Here is a 23786-nt window from a genome sequence, read left to right as displayed (position 1 = left end):
GCTTGGCTGAAGTTGACACCGGCTGCCGCCGGGGTATCTGTGAAAGGCAGGAGGTGATTTCCATTGTGCTCGAGCCGTGGAGATCCTCAAGGATGGCAGAGTGAGGGAAGGGGATGGACACCTGGAAGCGTGAGTTGATGAAGGGTCAGATGTTCAGCTTTTACTGTAAACCCATCTGTAGGTAACAAGAAGCATTTCAGGAAAAGAGAATTATCTCGTCGAGTGTCCGTCCTGAAGACGTCTCTGTAGGAAAAGAATTACAGAATCACAGGATCAATTAGGTTGGAAAAGACCTCTGAGATCATCAGCTCCAGCCTATGACTGGTCACCACCTTGTCCCCTAGACCATGGCACTGAGTGCCACATCTAGTCTTTATTTAAACACCTCCAGGGACGGTGACTCCACCACCTCCCTGAGTAGCCCATTCCAATATCTAATCACCCTTTCGGTGAAGATATTCTTCGTAATGTCCAACCTAAATCTCCTCTGGTGCGACTTTAGGCCATTTCTCTCATCCTGTCCCTTGTTTCATGGGAGCAGAGCCCGACCCCCCCCGGCTGCACCCTCCTGTCAGGGAGTTGTGGAGAGCGGGAAGGTCCCCCCTGAGCGTCCTTTTCTCCAGCCTGAGCCCCTCCACCTCCCTCAGCAGCTCCTCACAGGGCTTGTGCTCCAGACCCTTCCCCGTCTTCGCTGCCCTTCTCTAGACCCGAAGAGAAAACAGTAGGTTCGTTGCACCTCCGCTTTGGAAAAACGTCTGATAATCCTCAGGCTGAGGGAATTCAGAGGGATAAGCAGGGATGTTCGTAGGACTGGCCATGGCTGTGCTATGGACAGGCACAACCCAGCCGGCGTCGCACGGGGGGCGCTGCGCCTTTAAGGGGCGGGGCGATTGTGCCACTCCCCGGCCGCTCGCTCCGGCCCCGCCAATCTGGCCCCGCCCCCGGTATCGCTGAGGGCTCGCGGAACGCGGCGGCAGCAGCAAGAGGAGAGGCTGTTCCGCTTTCATCGCCATCATGCAGAGCCGGGTGTTCGTGGTGGGCGTCGGCATGACCAAGGTACCGCTGCCCTCCCTGGCACCCGTGTGTGCGCGGGGGGACGCGGCCGCCCGGGCCCGGCCTCGGCGGCGCTCCCCGGCTGTCCCCTGTCGGCGCTGATGGGGAGGTGCTGCGGGAGCCGCCTGCGCCCTCCCCGGTGCGGCTGAAGCCCCTCACGGGACGCGCTGGCACCTCAGGAGGGCACTGGCAGAGCCGTGTGGTTCCGGCCCGGGCGGCAGCGAGCGGCTCCGCGCAAAGTTCAGCCTCGCTCGGTGTGTGAGGGAGGCGGACCCCGGCCAAGGTGAACGTGGTTCTCCACAGAGCCGGTCGATACACCAGCCCTGCAGCGGGCACAGTGTCCCTGTGTCCCCGCAGCCGCTGGCCCAGCGCCCGTCCCGGGGCTCAGGGAGGGCAGGGGCCCTGCAGGGTCTCTCCTGGGCGTTTCTGTTCCTGGCCTTCGGGTTGTGAGCGCACAGTTCGCCCCGCTCAGCTCCTCCACAGCTCCCCGGGAGCAGGCTGTAGCCAGGTGGGAGTGGGGCTTTTCTCCCAAGTAGCGAGTGATGGGACAAGAGGAATTGGCTTCAAGTTTCCACAAGGCATGTTTAAAGTTAGAATTTGAATTAAGTAAAATTCCTTCACCGAAAGAGTTGTCAAACCCACGAACAGGCAGCCCAGGGCAGTGGTGGAATCACCATCCCCGGGGGAACTTAAAAGACACGAAGATGTTCCCGTAGGGGCGTGATTTAATGCTGGATTTGGCAGTGCTGGGGTAGCAGTTGGACTTGATCTTAAAGGTCTTTTCAAACGTAAACGATTTTATGATTTTCAAAGAGGAACATAAGCTAAAGGACCCATTTTTGTCTTGGTAGATGAATCTAAAGACAACTTTGATATTTGCCAGAGTAGTCAGAAACTCGTCCCCCTGGCCACCTTTTAAATAATAACTTTTTGTCTTGTTGCTGCATGGGTATTTCTCCAGCATGTGATGTGATAGGGGAGGAATTAAAAGGTTAAAGACAATTCTGTTAATTGTGTTTATTGGACTGGATCACAGAATGTAGTTGTAGAAGTTATTGAGCTCACTTGTGATGTCCTCATGTAAGGGACAAGTAAAACCTCTCAGACACCATATTGCATCTTAAGTATTTTACTGTGAAATCTTTTAGGACTGTATTGCTTCTATTTGATTAATATTAATGATGTAATGGCTGCTAAAATTTGTTAAATCTTCTCACAACAACAGTCCACGTTTCCTGTGTGTGTAATTGTCAGGTCCACAGTGCTCCTCATTTTCAGAAGTGGATCATCTCAGTTACCAGTTGAGCATAACTTGTGGAATTGTCAGTATTCTCTTCTCCTCTCTGTTAGCCAAAGCAGTATCAATCACTCTTACAGACTTCAATGATCAACTCACCAACTGTTTTTTTTCTTATGACCTTTGCTGTGTAGGTTCTCTGTCTAAATTAACAAAAGGAGGCACTGCAGAAAGTACAGCTAAGTTGTGCAAATGACTGTAGTCAGAGGGATAAGCAGAAGGAGGCAGCAAGTTAACTTTTATATACTCACAGGGGACGTCAAATAATTTGTGGGATTATAAGTAGTTAGCTTGAGGACTTCTTTTAGCAGTGACCCTTTCTGTTAGTGATGTAAAATGCAAACCACATGTACTTCTGGTGGTCTCTAATGAGTCACACTGCAAAGAAAATAGAAATGCCACCTCTACTCCAATTGTGAGGAGTAAGGTATGATAAATTCTGTACAAAGAACAAACAATTTCTTGTTATAAATAGAAGTATAACAAAAGAAAGTGGAAAGGAAGTACTTATCAAAGCCTCAGTGAATATTATGTCATGTTTTATGATGAATCAGTGAAGATGACAGTTAGTCTCTGTTCCACCCACAGGCTTTGGACAGGATTATTGTCCATCTCCATAGTCATGGATCTTCTTTAACCCTGACCAAAAATGGCCCTCAGCTCCATAAAGTTACACAATCTTCTCTTTTTAGCCATCGCAGGGTCTGGCAGCAGCACTTGGGAATTGTAAAGATTTTGTGCATGCACTTTTGGGTTAATTAAATTACATCATTTTCGTTATTAAAAACTGATTTCTAAATTAAATAGAAAGCTTTTAAATATACCAATTTGAGGAAAAGATAAATTAAATCTCACTGTGATTTATTCTTGGCTTTTTCTTCTTCCTTTTCTCATGCCAGTTTTCAAAGCCTAGTGAGAAGAGCCCTGATTATCCTGACATGGCTACGGAAGCAGGTAATTTAGTAATAAAGCATTTTGTTTGATTGCTGATCCTTATTTTAGGTGTTACAGCCAGTATTTTTATTACAAATATGAAGGAAAAACTACTGTTCAGTAAATCAATACATATAAAAAGCAGATTTAAAACTCAGACTACTGTCACAAAATCCATAACTGACCTGTCCAGGTCAGCCTTTCCAGCCTGAAGTCAGCAGGATGGCTTAAAATTGGATTGTGCACTTAAATAATTTAATACTTACCTATATTATTCAAAGCATACTCTCACTGGGATGAAGAACCTTGGTACATGAATACAGAATTGACTGAATGAAATTTTCTGATAAAGAAGCTTGTTCAGAACTCAAAATACTGTGAAATTGTCCATATGAGTATGAAATTGTCCTTATGAGGTACAAGAGTATGTTACCATTTGCACCATATAATAAGGAATTTCTACAACTCATTTGTGAATGCAGGAATCATACATACTACTCAAGGTTTGCATGTTATGGTTGTGAGAGCTGCTCTTTTTTCCCCCCCTTCAATTTTAAACTTTTTTTCCAACTTTTAAACTGTTTTTTTTAGGCCAGGCAGCTTTAGCTGATGCTGGGATTCCTTATTCAGCAGTGAAGCAGGCGTGTGTGGGTTATGTTTATGGTGAGTAATGTTGTTTGATTGGGATGTGACTTCTGTGACAGTTGCAGACATCTGTGTGGATAAAGCATGAGAAATGCCATCAATAAGTTTTCTATTAAAGGGAAATCTATTTCCATTCCAAAGAGAGTTTTCCATTTACTTTCCTTCTGGTTCTCTATTAATGACTGTATTGTGGCAATTGAAGTAGGGTCAGTCTGCTATGATACCTAGAGCAGCTTCCAAGCCACACCTCTAAGACCCCTCTGTCCAGTCCAGTTATGTCCCTTTGGTTCACAGCCTGTGAAACAGAGACAGGACCAACTTCTGGTTTTAAAATCTGAGGAGTTTCATCTTGTTTCTGAGGTTCTTTACTCTGGATGCCTGAGAGCCATACTCAAGGTGACAGCTCAGAAGTTCAAGTTTACAGTTTAATTGGTAGCACTGCACACACATGGCAGGATTTCTTTTTGTGAGTTTGTACCTTATTTTAATGTTGCGTTTTTATCTGAAGGTGACTCAACCTGTGGGCAGAGGGCAATCTACCATGGTCTGGGTCTAACTGGCATTCCCATCATTAATGTTAACAACAACTGTGCTACTGGATCCACTGCTTTGTTCATGGCCAGACAGCTTGTAGAAGGAGGTGAGTTGTTTTGCTCTGTGCACCTAAGAGATTTTCTGGGGTGCAGCAGGATGGTGTATATGGATGTACATGTCTTTTCCTGTATCATAAGCTGTATGAGACTAGTCAGTACTGCCAGTTAAGTGTTTGGAATAATTGTTTGGAGGAGTGCAGAACAAGTTGCATTATAGTACTGCAGGCACTAGATTCTGCAGGATGAATAGAAGAATCTGCTAGAAAGCTTTTTTCTTTTCTTTTAAACTTGAAGTTAATACAAGTGTTTAACTGATACATTTTTGGAAGGGAGGGGAGAGAGCAGACTTGACAGACTATGCTTTGAACTGGCAGATGAGTATTTCCTCTGTTTTTGCAGTTCCTTGGTGGACTAGGATACTTTCTTGCACTCAGATGCTGATGTTTCTGTTATGAGAGCTATAGTAACACTGTGTATGATTGTTCTAGTATTTGTAGCTGAGACATAAATGCTTGGTTGTCTGTGATAGTTACTGTCAGACAGTTAAAAATAAACCTCAACCCTGTAGTGATCTATCATTCTTAAGTATCAATATGTTTGTATCAATATCTTGTCCATCTTAATTTGACTCTCTTTCAACAATGAAGAAGGAAGGAAGAGCAGCTGGTAGGTGCTTGTGTACATATCTTGTATTGGAAAGTTGCTAGTACATAGAGTCATTTATAATCACATTGTGCTTTAAATAGCCACAAATTTTATTTTAAGGTTTGGCAGACTGTGTTCTGGCACTTGGCTTTGAGAGGATGGCAAAAGGATCTCTTGCTTCAGGTGTAAGTGTCTGAAACACTTGGTATGTTTTGTGTTTGTAGATGAGAGACACTTCCTCATTCTCTGAGATGTATTCTTAATACCAGTTGCTGTATTGTGGTACTGTAGATGATGACAAAGAAAACCATTCTTTTGATCCACAGAATCTTTTAATGAGTTTTGTGATTCTGATGGCAGCTATGACATACTACGAAAGTCAATTCTAAAACATTCCATGCAAAATTTGTGTGTCATGTTTTTTGTATTTTGCCTAGATTATGTTAAAGGCTGGGTTAAAAAAGGGGAAAAAGGAAAGTATCAGATAAAATATTGGAGCTTTGAGTAGTTGAAGCATTTTTCTCAACCAATGCAGCAAGTCAAAGAAAGAATCTGGGTCTTCTGGCCTGATGCTTACTCAAGTGACCTGTTAACACACTCTCCCAGAAACTAAGGGCTTATTGACTCTTATTTGTTTTTACTGGAGAAGTGTGTGGGGGTTTGTTTGTATTTTGCCTTAAGGCAAGCAATATTAGAGCCCATATGTCATTTAACTACAGAACTGCCAAATTTGATAATATATTCAAGAGGTTTGGGTGAAGAATGTTAAATTTAGCAAGTGATAAAAATGAGCAAGAGTTATCTTTTCACATGCATTATGGTATTTCATCTAAGCTTAATTGAAAATACTAATACAGTATTAATTTTGTAATTTGAAACTGTATTAACGGTAGGATTTTAAGTGAGGTGAAAAATACCAAAAGTCCCCTGCTGAAAATAGTGACTGATAGAAATCATGTAGCAGTGATCCTTGCCATGAATCAGTGTGGTAGGTATAATGTTAAGCATTTTCTGCTTCTTTATTCTCTTGTTATAGCTGGAAAAGTAGGAATACTTCTAAACATGTCACTGAAGTGCAACATACTGCCCAGGGAATTGTTAAAATATTGGAAAGACCTCTGATTGAAATCTGTGACACTTGTGTGGTGATGTTGGCAAGAAGAGGAAATGATCACTTGCTTTGTATTTCTGTTTTCAGTTTGCAGACAGAACTAATCCTATAGACAAACATTTGGAAATTATGATAAATAAATACGGCCTAGCAAGTGCTCCCGTGGCACCTCAGATGTTTGCAAACGCTGGCAAAGAACATATGGAGAAATATGGTCTGTTAAATGTTTTTTTTTCATTGTTTTCTGTTAATGAAGTGATTTAAAAATAATGGGATTTTGTTTTTAAAAAATGGTAGCATTAAGGTTGCATAACTTCCTGCATTTTATCCCTGTGCCTTAGGATAGGTAGATGGGCTTGGGGCTGAACTGTTTGGCAAAAGCTGTTGGGTATGTGATTTGATTTAATATCTAGTACTTGGCAGCTACTGTTTGCTACCCCTCACCAGGCAAGGGAATTGGCTCCGAGGTAACAGCCTGGCCTGGTGTGCATCTTTTATTTGCACTAACTTTTAGACTATTATATGAAAAAATTTTAGACTTAAACTCTAGTATTTCACTGCAGCTGTTTTGCACTGATAGGAAAATGAGTATTTATGTTTCAGTAATATAATAATACATCAAATAAAATGCACTTGGTTTTCTGTGTTTTTATTTAAGTGTTAAATGTGCAACTGGGCTCTTCTGTCAGCTAAAACTCAGCCATGTTTAGTAGTCTTTATCTAATTATGAAACTTCAATTGAGTTCTAAGGAAAGCCTTTGTAACAGTGTGTGTCTCTTGTAAAGATGCTTGTAAAGGTCAGATTCTTATGACACAATATTTAAACTGTTATGTCAGCACTGTGTGAGTAAACAAGGTATTTCAACACAGCTTTCTTTCTCCTTATCAGGGACAAATCCAGAATACTTTGCGAGAATTGCGTGGAAGAACCACAGCCATTCAACCAACAACCCGTGAGTCATGTACCCTGCCTCTATAGTGAACATCCCTGGTTGTTAAAAAAAATTCATGCACAACAAAGTAATATTTTTAGAATATGTTCAGAATGTTTTCAGCATATGTTCTTTATTATGGAATGAGAAAATAAATAAATTATTCTATAAATATATAAAAATAAAATCTCTATCCAGTGTCTTACACTTTGTAAAAAGAGCTCTCTAGCTGCCTAACAGTGTGATGTTAGTATGTCTACTGCCCAATCTGAGATGGCATCTGTGTGTTTTCCTTAGGTATTCCCAGTTCCAAAAGGAGTACACATTAGATGAAGTTCTGCATTCTCGCAAAATTTTTGATTTCTTGACTGTCTTACAGTGCTGGTAAGGAGAGGACTTTGCATTGTGAAATAGATCTTGATGTTAAGACCAATATGGTAGGACATCTAAAAGTTTGTTTGTGTGTAAATTATAATTTACAGGTTGCTTTAAGTAAAACCTTTTATAAATAAAACAAATGTGGAAACTGTCATGCCCAAGCACTAGATACTTGCTCTCAGTGTAATACAGTGAGCTGAAATAAGTTTTTTGCCTTGGGGTTCTTATGTCATTCTGTGTCTTTTACTAATGTGCATCCATTGCTCAGTGTTAATTCTTCTCTTCAACCTTTCCTATGTGCTTTTGGAGGGCGTATATGTGTTTATATATGTTTATAGCCAAGCAGAAGCTTTGATTTTTCCTAAATTGAAAAACCTTAATGATACATTTCTATTTCAATGTCACGATTTTCAAATGTCTGGTATAAATATTACTGAAAGTGTCCAGTAAGCACTGATGGAACTTATAGTTTCAGTGGTATCAGCCAAAGAAAGTGGGGTTTTTTCGTTGTTTTTTCGGTTTGTATTTGAAGATAAATCTATGGAAGATCAACAATCTAATGAAGATTGACATTACTAATTTAGAACAATAACATCATTATTTTTATTCCAATCAGTCCAACATCAAATGGTGCTGCAGCTGCAATTTTGGCTAATGAGGAGTTTGTGAAAAGGCATAAGTTGCAGCCAAAAGCTGTGGAAATTGTAGCCCAGGTGATGGCTACTGATTATCCAAGCACATTTGAAGATAACAGTTGTATGAAGATGGTAGGTTTGCAATTCTGTATTCCCTGGTACTCATTGGGGTGGTTTTTCTTAGTTTTGTTGTTTATGATTTTAGGTTGTGTTTTATGAGGGTTTTTTGTTTGTTTTTGGTTTGGGGGTTTTGTCTGTTTGTTTGTTTTTAGTACCTGCAAGTCCTTATGATACTGCAGACATTTTCATGTCAGTGAACAAATGTATTATGCTTTGTAGTGAATATAAAACTGATTTAATTTGGACAGATATGGAATAAGCAAAGAGTATGATTGTGGAATGACAGTAAATAAATTATAAACAGACTATGAGAAATCTTGTTTTCAAGAAATTATTTACAGGCTATTTTTTAAACAGTTTGAACAGCAAGAGAAAATGTCTTTCATTTTTCTGTTTATAATAGTAATGAAACTTAAAACAATCAGGTGGATCATAGAAAAAGGTAACAAGACATTTTGAGGATTTGTTTCAAGGCTGTTGTCTGAGTCATGCAAAGGAACAATTTGGCTTGTGAGCAAGGTTGAAGAAATAGAGGATATTTCCCAGAAAGCTTTTGCCTGCCAACAATAAGCCTTAGAATGTATTATTTCTTTCTAGATAATTTTTATTGTAGGAATATCAAACTCGGGTACGTGATGCATTAAAATAAATCAGAATACCATCTCCTACAGGTTAATTTCACTGACAGGATCTATAGAAACACATTTAAAATGAAGTGTAGAAATAAAACTGTGAGCTATATTTCTGTAATGATATTTTAATGTAGAATTTCTTTTTTTCAGGTTGGCTATGATATGACTAAAAGAGCTGCACAAAAATGTTTTGAAAAAGCAGGTCTGAAACCTACAGATGTTGATGTGATCGAACTTCATGACTGCTTCTCAGTCAATGAGCTCATCACCTATGAAGCTCTGGGATTGTGTCCAGAAGGTAATAGCAGCAATGGAAACCATCATTATATTAAAATGGAAAGCACTAAAAATACCCAAATTAAGGACTCCTGTGATCTCAGTATTACTCCCCCTTTTTAGGCCTATACTCTTACCTACCCCAGGGTTTCCTTCCATTTATATATTTCCTTCTAAGGAGATAAAAATGGGACAAGAATTGCCTGTGGAGGGCCTTAGCAAGTCACTGATCTTTGAAACATCTTTGCCTCAGAGTTGTTGGCACATTGTCAGTGTGCATCTAAAGACAACTGTATAACAATGCTCAAGCTGTCCACATTAGTTTAATGTCATTGAATTTGCAGGATTTACAACAGGTTAAACGGCAGTGGAGTTTAGCTCTGTGTATGTAACTCAAACCATTGAAATTTTCTGCTGAAGAGTTTTTTGATTGATTTCAAATAAATAATGCATTGAACTGCTATTTCACTTCATGATATATTTAAAATCTAAATATATTCTTGCTTTGCATAGCTTATCATCTGATATAATTTTTCTCTGATTTGTTTTTAACTAATGTGAGAAAATACCATGTTCTGGCACTAGGTGGTATATTAAGTCTGAGCTTTCTTACTGAAACAGACACATTGATGGAACTCCAGGAAGACTACCTACGTGTTTGTAGGTCTTCAGATATTTGCCTTTGAATGTTTGCTTTCTACTGTCATTTTTGCTGTGTTTTTATGGTATCTGCAGCAAAACTGGTAAATGTTTGACATATTTAAACAGGTACATGAAGCTCTTTAGCTTTGTTCCTTTAATTGATGCAGAATAATCCTGGTGCTACTTGTCTATTTAAATAATTAGTCTTGTGCTTGGTAATTTCATAGTGCAGTTCTCACAATCCTTAGGCAGTCTGGCCTTAATAGTATATGAAACTTATCTTGGAATGATAGACTAATTAGGCATAAAGATTAATGAAATGACATAAACCACTGTGGGTTTAGATGTGCAAGACTAACTGGTATTCTCATTTAACGGCACCATGGAACCATGACAGATCTCTTTTAGACTTCAGTGTTCATAATGTAGGCTGAAGAAGCTGGTACAAGAATAAATGAGTCAGAACCTGGTTAAAAGGGAGAACTGCCTGTAGTCTGGAAAGCTAAATAATTCTAAGCCTTAGTCTGAGTGGTGTTATTTACTATCTTAATGTACAGCCCAAGTTACCATTAGTTGCCTTTGTGGCAAGGGCTTGTGTTCAACTTGGTGTTCAACCTTCAAGTCCTGGGGGTCACAGATTACAATTAACAAAAACCATAGTTATCACTGTAGTTTCATGAACAAAATATAAATAGCTTCATTATACTGATTATATCATAATGCTGTATATACCAACAGAACAATTGAACTGCAAATTAAAAAACAATTTTGTACCAAGTGCTTCTCTTCCATGTTATGCTTTCTCCAGTGGTATAAGCCAGTCTCATTAATGTAGTTTGGCTAATTTCAGTCTGCTCTTTGCAAAATATGAGCTGTAACATTTCCTAGGGTTTGACTGACACACAGCATCTTTGGTAAGTTACTGCAGAGTTGAAAAATCACTAATAAATAAAAAATCCTAGGGTTTGACTGACACACAGCATCTCTGGTAAGTTACTGCAGAGTTGAAAAATCACAAATAAAAAAAGAACATTTTTCTTACATAAATACTGTTTTATAGGAAGAGCATGTGACCTGATCGACAGAGGAGACAATACTTATGGAGGAAAATGGGTTATTAATCCCAGTGGTGGCTTGATTTCCAAGGGACATCCTCTTGGTGCCACAGGTATGCAAAACCATTTCATTTACTCACACCCATTAGATAGGAGATACAGCTCTTGAGCATGCAGGTGCTTCCCACTCAGGCTTGAAATGTGAGGGCCTCAAAGCTTCTTTCCAGTTTTATTTCCAAATAATCCAAGTGTTGGGGCAGGTTGGCACAGCTTAACCTTTTCTAAAAAATTGCTCAATAGTACAACTTCTGAATAGTATTTGAATAACTATTCTAATATGATGTCATCCTTTAAAATTCTGGTTTTGGAGATTTTTACTGCCTCTGAATAGCCTGTACCATTGTTAGCTGTAGTAGAAGCCAATTTTTTAAGTCTTGGATGTCAAAATATTTATGTGATGTTTATAACAGAAGCTCACTTGGTCACCATTTCCAAGCAACATAGGTTTTCCCTTGTTTTGTTTGGTTTTTTGGGTTTTTTTCCTTTAACCTGCTGTGTTTGTTTTTAAATGAGTTGGCTCTTGCATAAAATGTGTTTGGATTTGTGAAGATAATTCACCTTCCTCGTTTGGAAATGAGAAGTTGTCAGAAAACGGGAGAAGATGAAACCTTGTGAAACACCAAATCTCAATCTAAACAGTTGTAACAGTGAGTTATAATATGCAGTTAGGGGCAGGGGGAAGTGTTAGGAAACTTTGGGGAAAAAAGGGTTCCAGATAAATGAGACTGTGGGTATCTGTAAGAGGATGGAGTATTGCACTGCCAGGTTTGTGTTAATTTTTGTCAGTTACACAGTGATATAAGCAGAGGTAGTTACTGGCATTCTTGCTTCTCCATTGCCATGGGATGGAGGAAGAGTTAGTAAAATGCAAAAAATTACAACTCTCCAGCCTGTCAGCTTCATTTCCCTTGGAAACAGTCTTGAGGCCAGTTATATGCTAAACAAGGGTCATATAAATCCTCTTAAATATGCAAACCATTCCAGGCCAGGCTGTACCACAGTACACACTCTCTCTCCTTGAGGCTGAGGGAATGTGAATGAAACCTGTTCATGCTCATCTATGACTGGAATTTTAAAACTCCTTAACTCCTCCTCTTTGTAATGTTTCAGCTGACAACGTGTAGAATTTGGTGCATGAAATGCAGGTTCCTTGTCTGCCTTCTCCGAAGACCTGTGCAGTTGTCCAGGGGAAGGGAGAGGAAGGGAATGGGGGAAACGAGAAATGTGTGAGGAATGTCCAGAGAAGGGCAATGTAGCTGGGGAAAGGTGTGGAGCACAAATCCTGTGAGGAGTGGCTGAGGCAGCTGGGGGGCTCAGCCTGGAGGAAAGGAGGCTCGGGGGGGACCTTCTCACTCTCTACAACTTCCTGAAGAAGGGTTGGAACCCAGACACCTAGAGACAGGATGAGAGGACATAGCCTCAAGCCATGCTAGGGGAGGTTTAGGCTGGACATCAAGAGGAATTTCTACACAGAAAGGCTGATTAAATATGGGGTGGGCTGCCCGGGGAGATGGTGCGGTGCTGAAGGAAAGATTGGCCACGGCACTCAGTGCTACGGTGTAGTTGACAAGCTTGGTGCTTGGTCATAGGTTGGACTCGATGATCTTGGAGCTCTTTTCCAACTTAATTAACTTTGTGATTCTGTGTGTGCGGTGGGACTGGAGCCTGACTGCAGAAAAAGCGATGGCATAGTGGGGGGAGACCGAGGGTAAACATAATCAGGGAGTGTCAGGGTTGCGAAGAAAAGGAGTTTCCCTTCCTTTGGGTTTCCCAAGGAAATACAGTGCATTCCTGGCAGCTCCGATCCCTAGAAATTTCTCAGCTCCCATTCCCGTGCTCTCTCGGCGTGTCCCGGAGGGCCCGCGGGCGGCCGCGGGCTGACGGCGCGCTCTGCGCTCGATGTTTCAGGGCTGGCGCAGTGCGCGGAGCTCTGCTGGCAGCTGCGCGGGCTGGCCGGGCGGCGGCAGGTGCCGGGGGCGAAGGTCGCGCTGCAGCACAACCTGGGCATCGGCGGCGCCGTGGTCGTGACGCTCCTCAGGATGGGCTTCCCGCGGGAGCGCAGGTGAGCCGCGGCTGGGACACACCGGCGGCGCTCCGGCACGGGGGGGTCCGCCGGCTGCGCCGCCAGGCCTTCCGGAGCGCTCCGCTGGGCTGCGCGCAGCACACAGCGCTGCTGGCTGAGCTTGGCTGTCCTGCTCCTTGGGTCCTCAAAACTTAGTTATTGTAGAGTTGTTGCGCAAGGAAGAGATTGAGCTGTAAACTAAAACACCCGGCACTTGTAACTCTTGGGTACCTACAGGTCTGTACCGAGGTTGTAACTCACACGCTGTCGTGTCACATTGTGCACTGAGAGTTATTGGAAAGCTCAAACTGGCTTGTAAAAATGGCTCATGTGATTGTAAGGAAGAGTAATGTTCAGAGGAAAAAAGCCACCAAACAAAAACCATTCCAAGAACAAAACAGGCCGCATTAAAATTAATTAATTGAAACTAGGGATTTGCCAAAACCAGCAAGACATCGATGGGAACAGAGAAACCACTGCTTTCACTGCTAAAATTGTTAGTAATTTAGCTCTACGAAGGGTTGCTTTCAGCCCTGTTTCATGTGATACTGTAATTCCGTAAAATTCAGGTGTGTTACTTGCCCAGTCCTGGCTACAGAGTTTGCACTTGCAGTTGTAGCCTGTTTCAGTGAGAGGAGAACTCTGCTGTGAAGGTCGCTGCATCTGCTGTAGTTCTTTGCTGGAATGGACAGGAATTGAGAGAAAATACTTAGCATTTGTATTATACTAGTATTTCAGGGGAGACTTTTACAATACAGTTCCCTTTAGGTTTTCACTTTCAGCTTTCCTTAGAAAGATTGACCTACTTATTGTGGGCATTATGGCTTTTAAAGCTTGGTGCCAGTACTTTTTTTTTTCTCTGAAAACCTGTGAATAGCAGAATTTATCATACACTGGCCTTTCAGAAAAAACATATCCCTCCCTCCCAGCTCAGCTATTTCTAACATCTGTGTCAGCTGAACCCATGCAATTCCTGTGAGGTGGCAATATAATCTGTGGAAGAGGTGGTAAGAGAAGCCACTAAACTTTGAAGGGCTGCAGTGTTGACTTTTTGTAGTGTCAGGGCTGGTAATTCTGTCTCTTTTGTAATCCCTAAGAAGTTGTACTATGTGCGAGAAAAGATAGAGGAAAAATATGTCTTCTCATGGATTCTCTTCAAACATGCTCACAAAACTTGTCAGTGGGTGTTGGTACAGTTTTAAATCTGAGTGGAAAAGACTGTTACAGGGTGTACACCTTTTTCCATTGCTTTGAGCTTTGTCTTTAAAAATACTGTCACCTTGTGGAACAGAAAAACTGATGCTATTTTTATATCATCAGCCTTGAGGTGCTGCTGAAGTAGTCCTTCCTGTCGGGGAGATTTTCATGTACAGATAATATTTCTCCTGAAGAAACTTAAGTCTAATTTACTGTGGTTCATTTCACCTTCACTGGTGCTTAGAATTTTTAAAATATTTTCTTAAGTACAACTCAACCCAGAGAAATCTTAGCAATACTCATTTCATCTTACACTAGAGAAGCTTAAAACCTTTTAGTTCTTCCAGAGGCTCTGTGTGGGAGATCCCTGATGCACAGAGTTGCACTAATGTATGTCAGACTTGGGAATGGAACAGTGTGGCTGATGTGCTCAGACACCCCTTACATAACCAAATTATGATGTGCATTGTGTAATTAAGGGAAAGGTGGTGACACTCCATGTTTGTGAAGATCCTTCACACCAGTTTCCTACAGCAAGGTACATACAATTAATCACTGGTTCCAGATCAAACCTGTGGCTTCAGGAATAGCTGGTAGAATGTGCATCAAGGCAGCAGGTCTTGATCCATTTTGCATTAGTTTTTGAAACAGTTCTGCTTTTTGTTTGGTGGCTTTTTCTTAACCTTACGGTTTTGCATCCTGTTGGTACAGCCTTGGTTTATTAGCAAGATGAATCTGTCTCCTTCAGACAAGACAGTGCCCACTTTTGCTACCCTGTCACACATCTGTACAGCAGTGTCAATACCACCCCAGTAAGTTCCAGCAACATTTCTTGAGCAATTCTGTCACTGACCACAGTTTTGGACTCTTCTGCCAACAGACGGTAATAGCTGTAAACTTATTCCTTCTGCTGCTTGAATTGCCATTTCTTTGAGCATTTATCTGTACTTCAGCTCTGTGTGCCCCTGCAGAAAAGAAGAATTGGTCTCCATGCTGCTATCAGGCCATGCAGGGTGATTGCTCCAGAGTATCAGGAATAAGATTAATGATTTACTTTCATTATAAAATTAATCTTCAGTTCATACACTCAGAATACACAGATACCTGGAGCAATTGTAATTCAAGCTGTCAAGAGACCAAACTTCACTCTGATACCAGAGTTGCTTTATACTGCTAAAATGTTTCTTGCTGGTGTTAGGCCTATTCACGATAATTTGAAGATGTTGAAATATTTTGATAATTTGAAATTTGATAATTTGAAAATGTGATTTAAAGTGTTTAAATTAATGGGTTTTTCATTTCAGTAGCGGCCATATTGTGGCTGTGCCTGTCAGTGCAGCTGTTGATGGATTTAAGTCACATCTGGTCTTCAAAGAGATTGAAAAGAGGCTCCAAGAGGTACCTGACTACTTCTTTTACCTACAACAGGATTTTAATTCATAACAAAATGTGTGTGAAACCTGATGGGAATGTATTGGCATCCGTCACTTCTTCAGCACTGCTCATTGAAACAAATGTTGTAGATATGGATTTTGACAGAAAACTTTCTACACTGTGACATGACTTTAAATTACTTTTTTTCCCACACAGTTCCTACCTGCATAAGGATATTTCAGTGGAGGCAAGTTTAGGTTGTATGTAACGAGCTTGCTAACTAACCAAGGAAACCTTGTGTTTGGTGTTAGGTGCTTGCTTTGTAAGTGTGATTAGAAGAAGAAATCCCATTTTGTCAAACTTGTATCAGGACAAGGCTATTAGGACAGTGGTATTTTTTCTTAGTTTAATAGATTTCAGTATAGATAGTCAATCTTAATTTGAGTTTTTTGTTTGTTTAGATTTTTTGATGCCTGTTTAAATGATGCCTAATGGGGAATAGATATTTTTATATTAGTAGGAATGGTGAAGGTTTTTTAATTACTTCTCTTAAATCCATACTATCAGAAAATTATGTTGAAATAAATTACTAACTTTCTCATTCCATGGTCATTACAGGAAGGAGAGCAATTTGTCAAGAAAATTGGTGGAATCTTCGCCTTCAAAATAAAAGATGGTCCTGGTGGGAAAGAAGCAACTTGGGTAGTAGATGTGAAAAATGGTAAAGGCTCTGTGGCAGTTAATTCAGGTCAGTGCTCTTTTATTATGTCATTGCAGAACACACATAAAACTAATGAATATAGACTCGTATTCTGTTTAAGCTGTAGTGACCTTGAGCAAAAATGATGTCAAGCATCTTAATTTTAAACTTTTCTTATTATTGACACTTTTAATCCATGGTGTTTCAGACCAAGAACTAAACATCATCTACTCTGAATCTGTCTAGAGAAAATTGTGTATTTTAGAGGCTACAGGCAGATCTGTCATGATTTCACAGGAATCAGAAAGGAAAAAAAATAAAATTAAACCTCTGGGCTTTTTTTGTTCTCACCTCTTAAAATTTTGGCCAGAAATGTAACTTGCAGCTGTTTCTTCAGTTGCTTTGTTGCAGACACTGGTAAGCAGTAAACTGGTCTGCCTTGTCAAGTTAATTCTCCTCTGCAGCTAGTTAAGCAACAGAACTTGACTGGTTTCAGTGCTGTACCAGCTGGCATAAACTTCAAGTTCCATTTTTAAAAAGGCAGAAATAAGATACAGGCTGGGTGGTGTTGGGGAACCCCGTAAAAATATTGAAAACACAGGATTTGTACCCTTGCCATGAAAATGTCTTGTCTCAAATCAGAAGTTGCATACCCTAGTAATGAAAAAAAACCAAAAAAAAACAAAGACAAGAGTCAGTCCTCAGAATCTCATATATCCATGAACCTGCATCACAGACCTTTTAATTAAAAACATGACAGGGGATTTGGTTCAGAAATTCATTGTTCTAAGTTATTACAAAAAGAAAACCACAGTCTTCTGTTGCATGGACAACAATTTATCAAATATTTCAATTTAATGATGAGTGTAGGAAAAGATGTGTGCAGGTTTTAGCCCTTTGGTACACACATCAGTATTTATATCAGAGCTTATTAAAGTAATTTTCCAGCTTATTTCTAGTAAGAAGATCCTATAAACTTTTGTATTTGGATTAATTCAAATGAGTGCTTTTAGAATGCACATGTTGTTCCCATGGAAGGAGAGGGCAGGAAATGCCTGAAGTGTCAGTAATGAATATCTTCAGAGAGTGTCACAGGGGAAAACTCATCTATTCCAAGCTGATCTTCGTAAATACAAGCTTGATAAAACTCAAAGATGATTATCAGTGTTTCAATGAACATTCTATCTGGTTACAAGTAGATTATTATTTATTTTCAAGGAATTAATTTGCTTAACTTTTCAGGAAGGTCCATCTTTCTTCAGTGTTGGGGTGGTCTGTGCTACAAGGTGGGCCAGCTGCCTGTTGGCTTTGGGTGGCCTCTTGCTGATATTTTTATAATGTCTCTTACTTGTACATACTTCAGGTACCGTTGGCTGACCTGTGGGATGAAGGGATGCTCCATGTAGTTGTAGCTCCTATAACTGTTTCAGGTCTCAGTTTGAATCTTCATTCAACTCCTGTCTTGCAGATAAGAAGGCAGATTGTACAATCACAATGGCTGACACCGATTTGTTGGCACTCATGACTGGCAAAATGAACCCTCAGACAGTAAGTAGGGCAAAGATGACATGATCAGGGGACTGACTGGTTTGTTTTGAATGTGTTTAAATTGAAATAATTTGAATGTTTTCATCCAACTGCCATGGCTGATCTGAAAAATTCTTGGTGTTCTCTGAACAAATCAGCCAAAATGAGATTCATCAAGAAGGACAGGGACATATCTCAGACATCCTGCAGGGCTGTATCCTGTGTGATATCCCAGATGGAGATATAATAGTGCTTGGTTTGCAGAGAAGAGGGGCAGTCCAGTTTTTGCAACATGCCATAAGAAAGAAGGAATGTGGTCCTCTCTTTTGAGGGCTTTACCCTCATAGCTGACATTAGTGTAAGGAGTCATCTTGATGCTGAAAAGTAGAAATTGAGGTGAGCATGCACTGAATGCCTGTGATTATTTATTGTTGTTGGGTGGGGGGGTTGGGGGTTTTTTGGTTCATTGGTTTCTTTTTTTTTTTATTCCTCTGTGTGCCAAGAGCAGTCACAGTGTACAAGTAAACCAGACGTTTAAGTTAATTTCAAGTTGCTGTGTTGTGCTTCCAAATTTGGAATGCTCTGGGTAACTGTTTCAAGATTTTAGTCTGGTAATCATGGGGTAAATTTTGCAAACTGAAATGTGTCTAGGAGAAATTTGAAGATAAAACACATTATAGAAATGTTGTAATATACATGTAGAAAATTCAGAAGCAACGCCAGCTTTACATCTACAGTTTGGATATTTTGCTGCATGCAGTTCATCTTTTTACAAGGTCTGGAGCAAAAAATCCAAATTTTCTGCATGTCTGCTTCACAAACAAGATATGTAAAATTGAATTGATCAGGAACAAAGCCAGTTAAGGCTGAGGAGGATTTGAGCTAAGAAATCAGTTGTGGCACCTACTGTCACCGTGGCTTTATTATTTGCAGTTGAAATAATCAGTTTGTCTGCTATGAACAGTTGCCACCAAAGCATGGGGTGTTCTGCCTGCTCCAGAACAACAAGCAATAAACAAGCAAGTTTATTCTCTCTGGTATCACAAATTAATAAAAATACAACTTCCTTGGTTTACTGTTCTACAGTCAGACAATGCATTTGGTGCTGGATGTGAGGTGTGTGCCAGAACTGTTGGAATGACCAAACTGCTCATCCATAATAACCCATAACTATCTGGAAGGGTGCATTTGGGAGTACATGTTGTATTGCATTTCACAGAATCTTTCTTTCTTTTCAGGCGTTCTTTCAAGGCAAATTGAAGATTTCTGGGAACATGGGCATGGCAATGAAACTTCAGAATCTACAGCTTCAGCCAGGCAAAGCTAAACTTTGAGCTCAGTAGAGTAAATAGTCAGTACTTGATATTCTTGACAAAAAGTAGAATGAAACTAGACATTATCAATAATATGGCACAGGCTGGGTTTGATTGGACCTCTCTCACCTAAATTCTGTGGTTAGAGACCTTAATTCTCTTAACAATTTCCATCAGTTTCTCTATGGCTAAGCTTGAGGCACTAACACAAATGATACATGGTGGGGCTTTGTGACAGTTTTTGTTCTAATCACCGTGGACAATTTTGTAAAAATTAGAGCTGAATTAGGCTGCTTACTGTTGTTGAGGTTAATTGGGAAGGAAGAGAGAAAAGTTATAAATAGTTTTGGCATATCAATGAAATGAGTTGCATTTTTTAAAGGCTGTAATAGCAGGTCATACGAATACTTTCAGACTTCCACTCTAAAACTTGCTGCTGCTTACATTAAAATGGTCTTGTAAAGGGGATCTCTAACAACATTTTTTTAGAATAGGTTTTAGAAATTTGCTATAAGATACTTTTCTTATTACTACTCTGGAATTAAAAAATAAATAAAATACCCAGAAGTAAGCAGGAACTAGAATGTTGCTGTGAGGTTCACAGGATTTGATAATACTTCAGCTTGAAAACAGATGAGGTTTCCCAGGAGAGCAGAGAGGGAGTACAACCAAAATGTTACCTGTTTTCTCCTGGTAAAATCTGGTGTTGATCATGATGACGTTCTTGTCAGTAATGTAAAAGCTTTAAGTTCTGTTTTGGGAAAATGTATTCTGGTTGGAAGTTTAATAGAAAATTAAATATACTTTTCCTGTTCTTCTGTGTGTCTCTTGGTCAAATTATAAACATGGATTTCATGTTAATGTACTGAATGGAGTGTTTTATTCAGGACACCTGCAGACATCCACTTTTTCCTCCTCACGCATTGTTAGTAGATGGTCCATAAACTTCATCTCAGTCCAGCAGATACATCTCACATCCTCACATACGTGGGCTATGGCTGAGGAACTTACACTGAAACTTTCACTTCTCTGGTTTAACTAAAATAATAACAAAAATGAGCAAATTCAAGCCAATCATTCTGCTTCCTATTGGAAATGGCGACAGATTGCTGAGCAGTAAGAATGGCTCTACTCCATCAGACCAAAAATCTTTCCGTCCCACTGGATTTTCTCACTGTTCATATCTTGGAAGGAATATGAAGATGGCCCAATCATTTGTTTCCTCAGACTTCTTTCCTAACTGCCACTGGTTGTAATTTTTTTCCCAGCTCACCAATTTGAGCCAGAAGTGGTTATGTCTGGATTGTCTTTCATGAGTTTATCCAGTCCCTTTTGGAATCCTTGGACAGCTTTTTTAGCATGGATCATGAGTTTCTGTACCTACACCCCATAAAGAATTAAACTTACTCCTTTCTATCCTATGCGTTCCAGTTTTATACCTCTCTGGTTTTTGAGGGCTTTTTTTCTTTTTGGGGACTTTCTGGGGGGGGGGCTTTGTTTTTTACTTGAAGAACAGTGAACAGCTTCAGAGCACTCCTGGTGTTTATAGTCTTGCCCTGTCACCTTCAGACTTCACTGTTTAACTGTGTCACATGGGGAGAGACCCTTGTAACCTTCTGTCCATCCAGGTATCCTTCCTGTATGCTGCCTTCCTGTTGTCCTGTTAAAAAGTTTTCAAGATACAAGAGCATTTTCTGCCTATATTTTTCTTTCCTCACTTGCTTTTCTGACCACTCCTACTTTTGAGATGATGTTTTCTTAGATCTCTTAAAGCTGGGGGCTCATTTCTTTCATACAAACTCAGTGCTTATTTCTGCACTGTGAAATTGAAATATTTTAAATTACTGTTCCATATGCAGCAGTTCATTTGTACTGAATTTCAGCTGTGTTTTACTGCCCAGGCACTCAGTGTTCAGACCTTCTCTTTAGTATGTGGATGAATCAACATTTGTGACCTCACTGTTCACCATCTTTTCCAAGGCATTAGTTTTCTGTTAATTAGGACAAATATGGCAATGCTCCACTGTAAACTTTTTAAAGTAAAATCTGGTCATTAGAATCAGGTTTCCTCCTGTGTATTGTTTATTGACGTATCTAAAGGACTGGAATAGATAGGAGTCATATCTTTCAAATGAAAGCAGTGTTTAACTCTCTGTAAAATAACACTTGCTATTGTATCCACTGCTTTTTCCTAAGTTCTTGCCATTTGGCTTGTGGGTTAAAACAAAGGGGAATTACAGGATTGCAGCAGTAATTCTGTACAGAAAACAATTTGTTCCTCCTCTTGAATTACTGATACTACCAGAAGAACTCTGAGTAGATGTCTGTTATGCAAGCTAAGAACATGCCTTTTTCAAGAATTTTGAGTAAGATAAAACATGCTTTTGGCCTCTGCTTAATTAAAGCAGCAAATGAATTTTGAAGTGTAAACAAGATAACACAGATATTAGTAGTCCATCCCAATAATAGTTCAAGTAAGATGTGCTCAACTGCAGAGTGAGATTAAGTTTTTTAAGGGGGAAAAGCTGCACAGGAATATGAAGGGGGAAAAAAGTGCAAAAATTACTTTGGAGTTTGTTTGCTACCAAGAGAAATAATATCCAAGGCTGAGGCCCTGACCCTCAGAGAAATCTGGGTTTGCACAGGCCCGGGGCTTTCAGGCTTGAGTATCTGCACAGACAATGTCGTTATAACATAGAAATCCCAGATTAAACCTTCAATTCCCATCGGCAGTAGGTAGAGGGAGTAGTGCAGAGGCTGGCGCAGCCTGCAGCTAGGCGAACCGGTCAGGCTTGTATTTCTCCTGCAGGATTTAAGGAGATGGAATAAAAGACGAAGTCGTGTATTTGGCCCACCTACCTGCTAATGTCTTATTTAGACATCTGTCTTGTATTGTTTCTTCACTTTCAGCACCTTCTTTGTGTTATAACTTGCTGAGTAATTTTTACATATAACACTTCCTCTGATTTTTCTGGGAGTGAGGTTGGGGGGGGTGTCTTTTCTAGAAATCCCAAATCCTCCATGAACATTCTGCAGTCTTAGAATATGACAACTTTGAATAAATAAATGTTACAGTGGATAGAATTAATTTACTCTCATGAGGAAAAGTTCTGTGGTACAAAGCAGTTTTTGACAATATTAAGTTCTGTTACTCATTTTTTGCATAACTCAAAGCATTACCTACATTTGTACCATTTTAGAAATCTTGCTACAAAAGTTTTCTTTCTCACTCCCTAATGCTCTGTTGACCAAGCAACATTAAGTTCCTCTTCTCCAGCTAAAACCCCCTGTAGCTCTAGATCAGTGTTTTTAATGAAGTTTATGTGTTACTGCAATTGCGTTGTGCTAACTGGATTCCTTGGGGGCAGAATTAGAAAGGAAGACAGAGGTACAAAAAGGTGTCCAGTCACTGAACATAGCAGTGCTTTAATTTTGGTTTCAATGGCCTTGTGTAAAGGAAAAAAAAAAATTGTAATCTGCTAGGCAGAGGGTTTGGTGTTCTCAGACTCCCAGCTCACATGAGGGGAAATCTCAGCTTTAGACATTAAAATACTTGGGAGGGTTGTTCTTGCTTCTTGGGACTCTAGTGAGTACCCCTGGCCAGCTCTTGGTTTGGGTTTTTTTTCCCCAGCTCTAATAAATGTGACAGCCAGAGGTGTTGGCAGGTTGGCAGGTTTCTCTTACCTTTATTTTCTTTTGCAAAATACATGTAATTCTTGCATATTGGAATTTTCACTACAATGAAAAAAGCAAGAGAAGCAAATGATTTGTCAGTTGGAGCCAGAGCAGAGCCGATACCTGACTCAGCAGATGTGGCTTGCAGGAGTTAAGAGTGAATGCTTTGGTTTTGGAGGACAGCTTTTATTTTTAAACTTTTACTTGAGTTTTGTGTTTTCAGCTCTGCTGCTCTGCCTAATCAGAAATAGGTTCAGTGCAGAACTATACACTTACTTTTGAAAATGCATATATGTTCCACAGTCTGGCAGGTGGCATCATGGAGGCTTTGCCTGTCTACAGCAAGTCCTGGTACAGGGCAGTGTGGAATCTCTCTGGAAAGCAGCACAGTGAGGAGGCTATGAACAGCTGAGCACAGTTCGTGGCAGCTGGGTTAAAGAGCTGTTTTTTTGGGGCAAAAGATCATTTCAGGATGCAGGAGGATGGGATAAAGGGCCTTGACTACATCTTCCCTCTCAGGACAGAAAAAACTACAGATAGTCAAGGCTGGTTTTGTCCATTTCCCATATGTCCAATTCGTCTGAGGTCAGATTCAACTCTTACCTCCTTGGAACAGGAAATCCATCGCTTCCTGTTCTGCAGAGCACCAAGAGCACTGCATGTCAGCTCTCGTTAAGCAGAAACGGGTAAGAATGCAATTAGCCTGGTGGATAAAAGGCAGGGAAAAGTCTCTTAACTATGAAAAATCAACACTTGAGGAAGCAAACCACATGTGGAGAACAAATGCTGGAAAAAGCCCCAACTGTTTGGAACAAATGCCTTTATTACTTAAATAAACAGCAGTGTAATTTGTTGGAGTGACAGTAGGAGCTGTTCTGTACCCTGTATCTGTAAGAAGAATTCATTGCTAACTTGAAAGCAGACGGCTTTG

General features: G+C 40.3%; 1 protein-coding gene across 2 annotated transcripts; it reads left to right on the top strand.

Moving 5' to 3' along the window:
* The first annotated feature begins 923 nt into the window (after positions 1-923).
* On the top strand, positions 924-19998 carry SCP2 (sterol carrier protein 2). Of its 2 annotated transcripts, none has more exons than XM_039556489.1 (16): positions 924-1056; positions 3250-3304; positions 3875-3946; positions 4437-4568; positions 5287-5351; positions 6365-6491; positions 7167-7230; positions 7507-7593; positions 8204-8354; positions 9125-9272; positions 10953-11060; positions 12916-13069; positions 15574-15664; positions 16259-16388; positions 17809-17888; positions 19106-19998. In XM_039556489.1, exons 1-16 carry the CDS (start codon positions 1015-1017, stop codon positions 19199-19201), a joined length of 1602 nt encoding a protein of 533 aa, XP_039412423.1. In that variant the 5' UTR covers positions 924-1014; the 3' UTR covers positions 19202-19998. The 2 variants fall into 2 exon arrangements, with proteins under 2 accessions (XP_039412423.1, XP_039412422.1); XM_039556488.1 differs by having other exon boundaries at positions 925-1056; positions 15571-15664.
* The last annotated feature ends 3788 nt before the right edge of the window (positions 19999-23786 follow it).

This window comes from Corvus cornix, chromosome 8, assembly GCF_000738735.6.
Source record: "Corvus cornix cornix isolate S_Up_H32 chromosome 8, ASM73873v5, whole genome shotgun sequence".
Taxonomy (NCBI): domain Eukaryota; kingdom Metazoa; phylum Chordata; class Aves; order Passeriformes; family Corvidae; genus Corvus; species Corvus cornix.
This window is presented reverse-complemented; position numbering and strand designations above follow the sequence as displayed.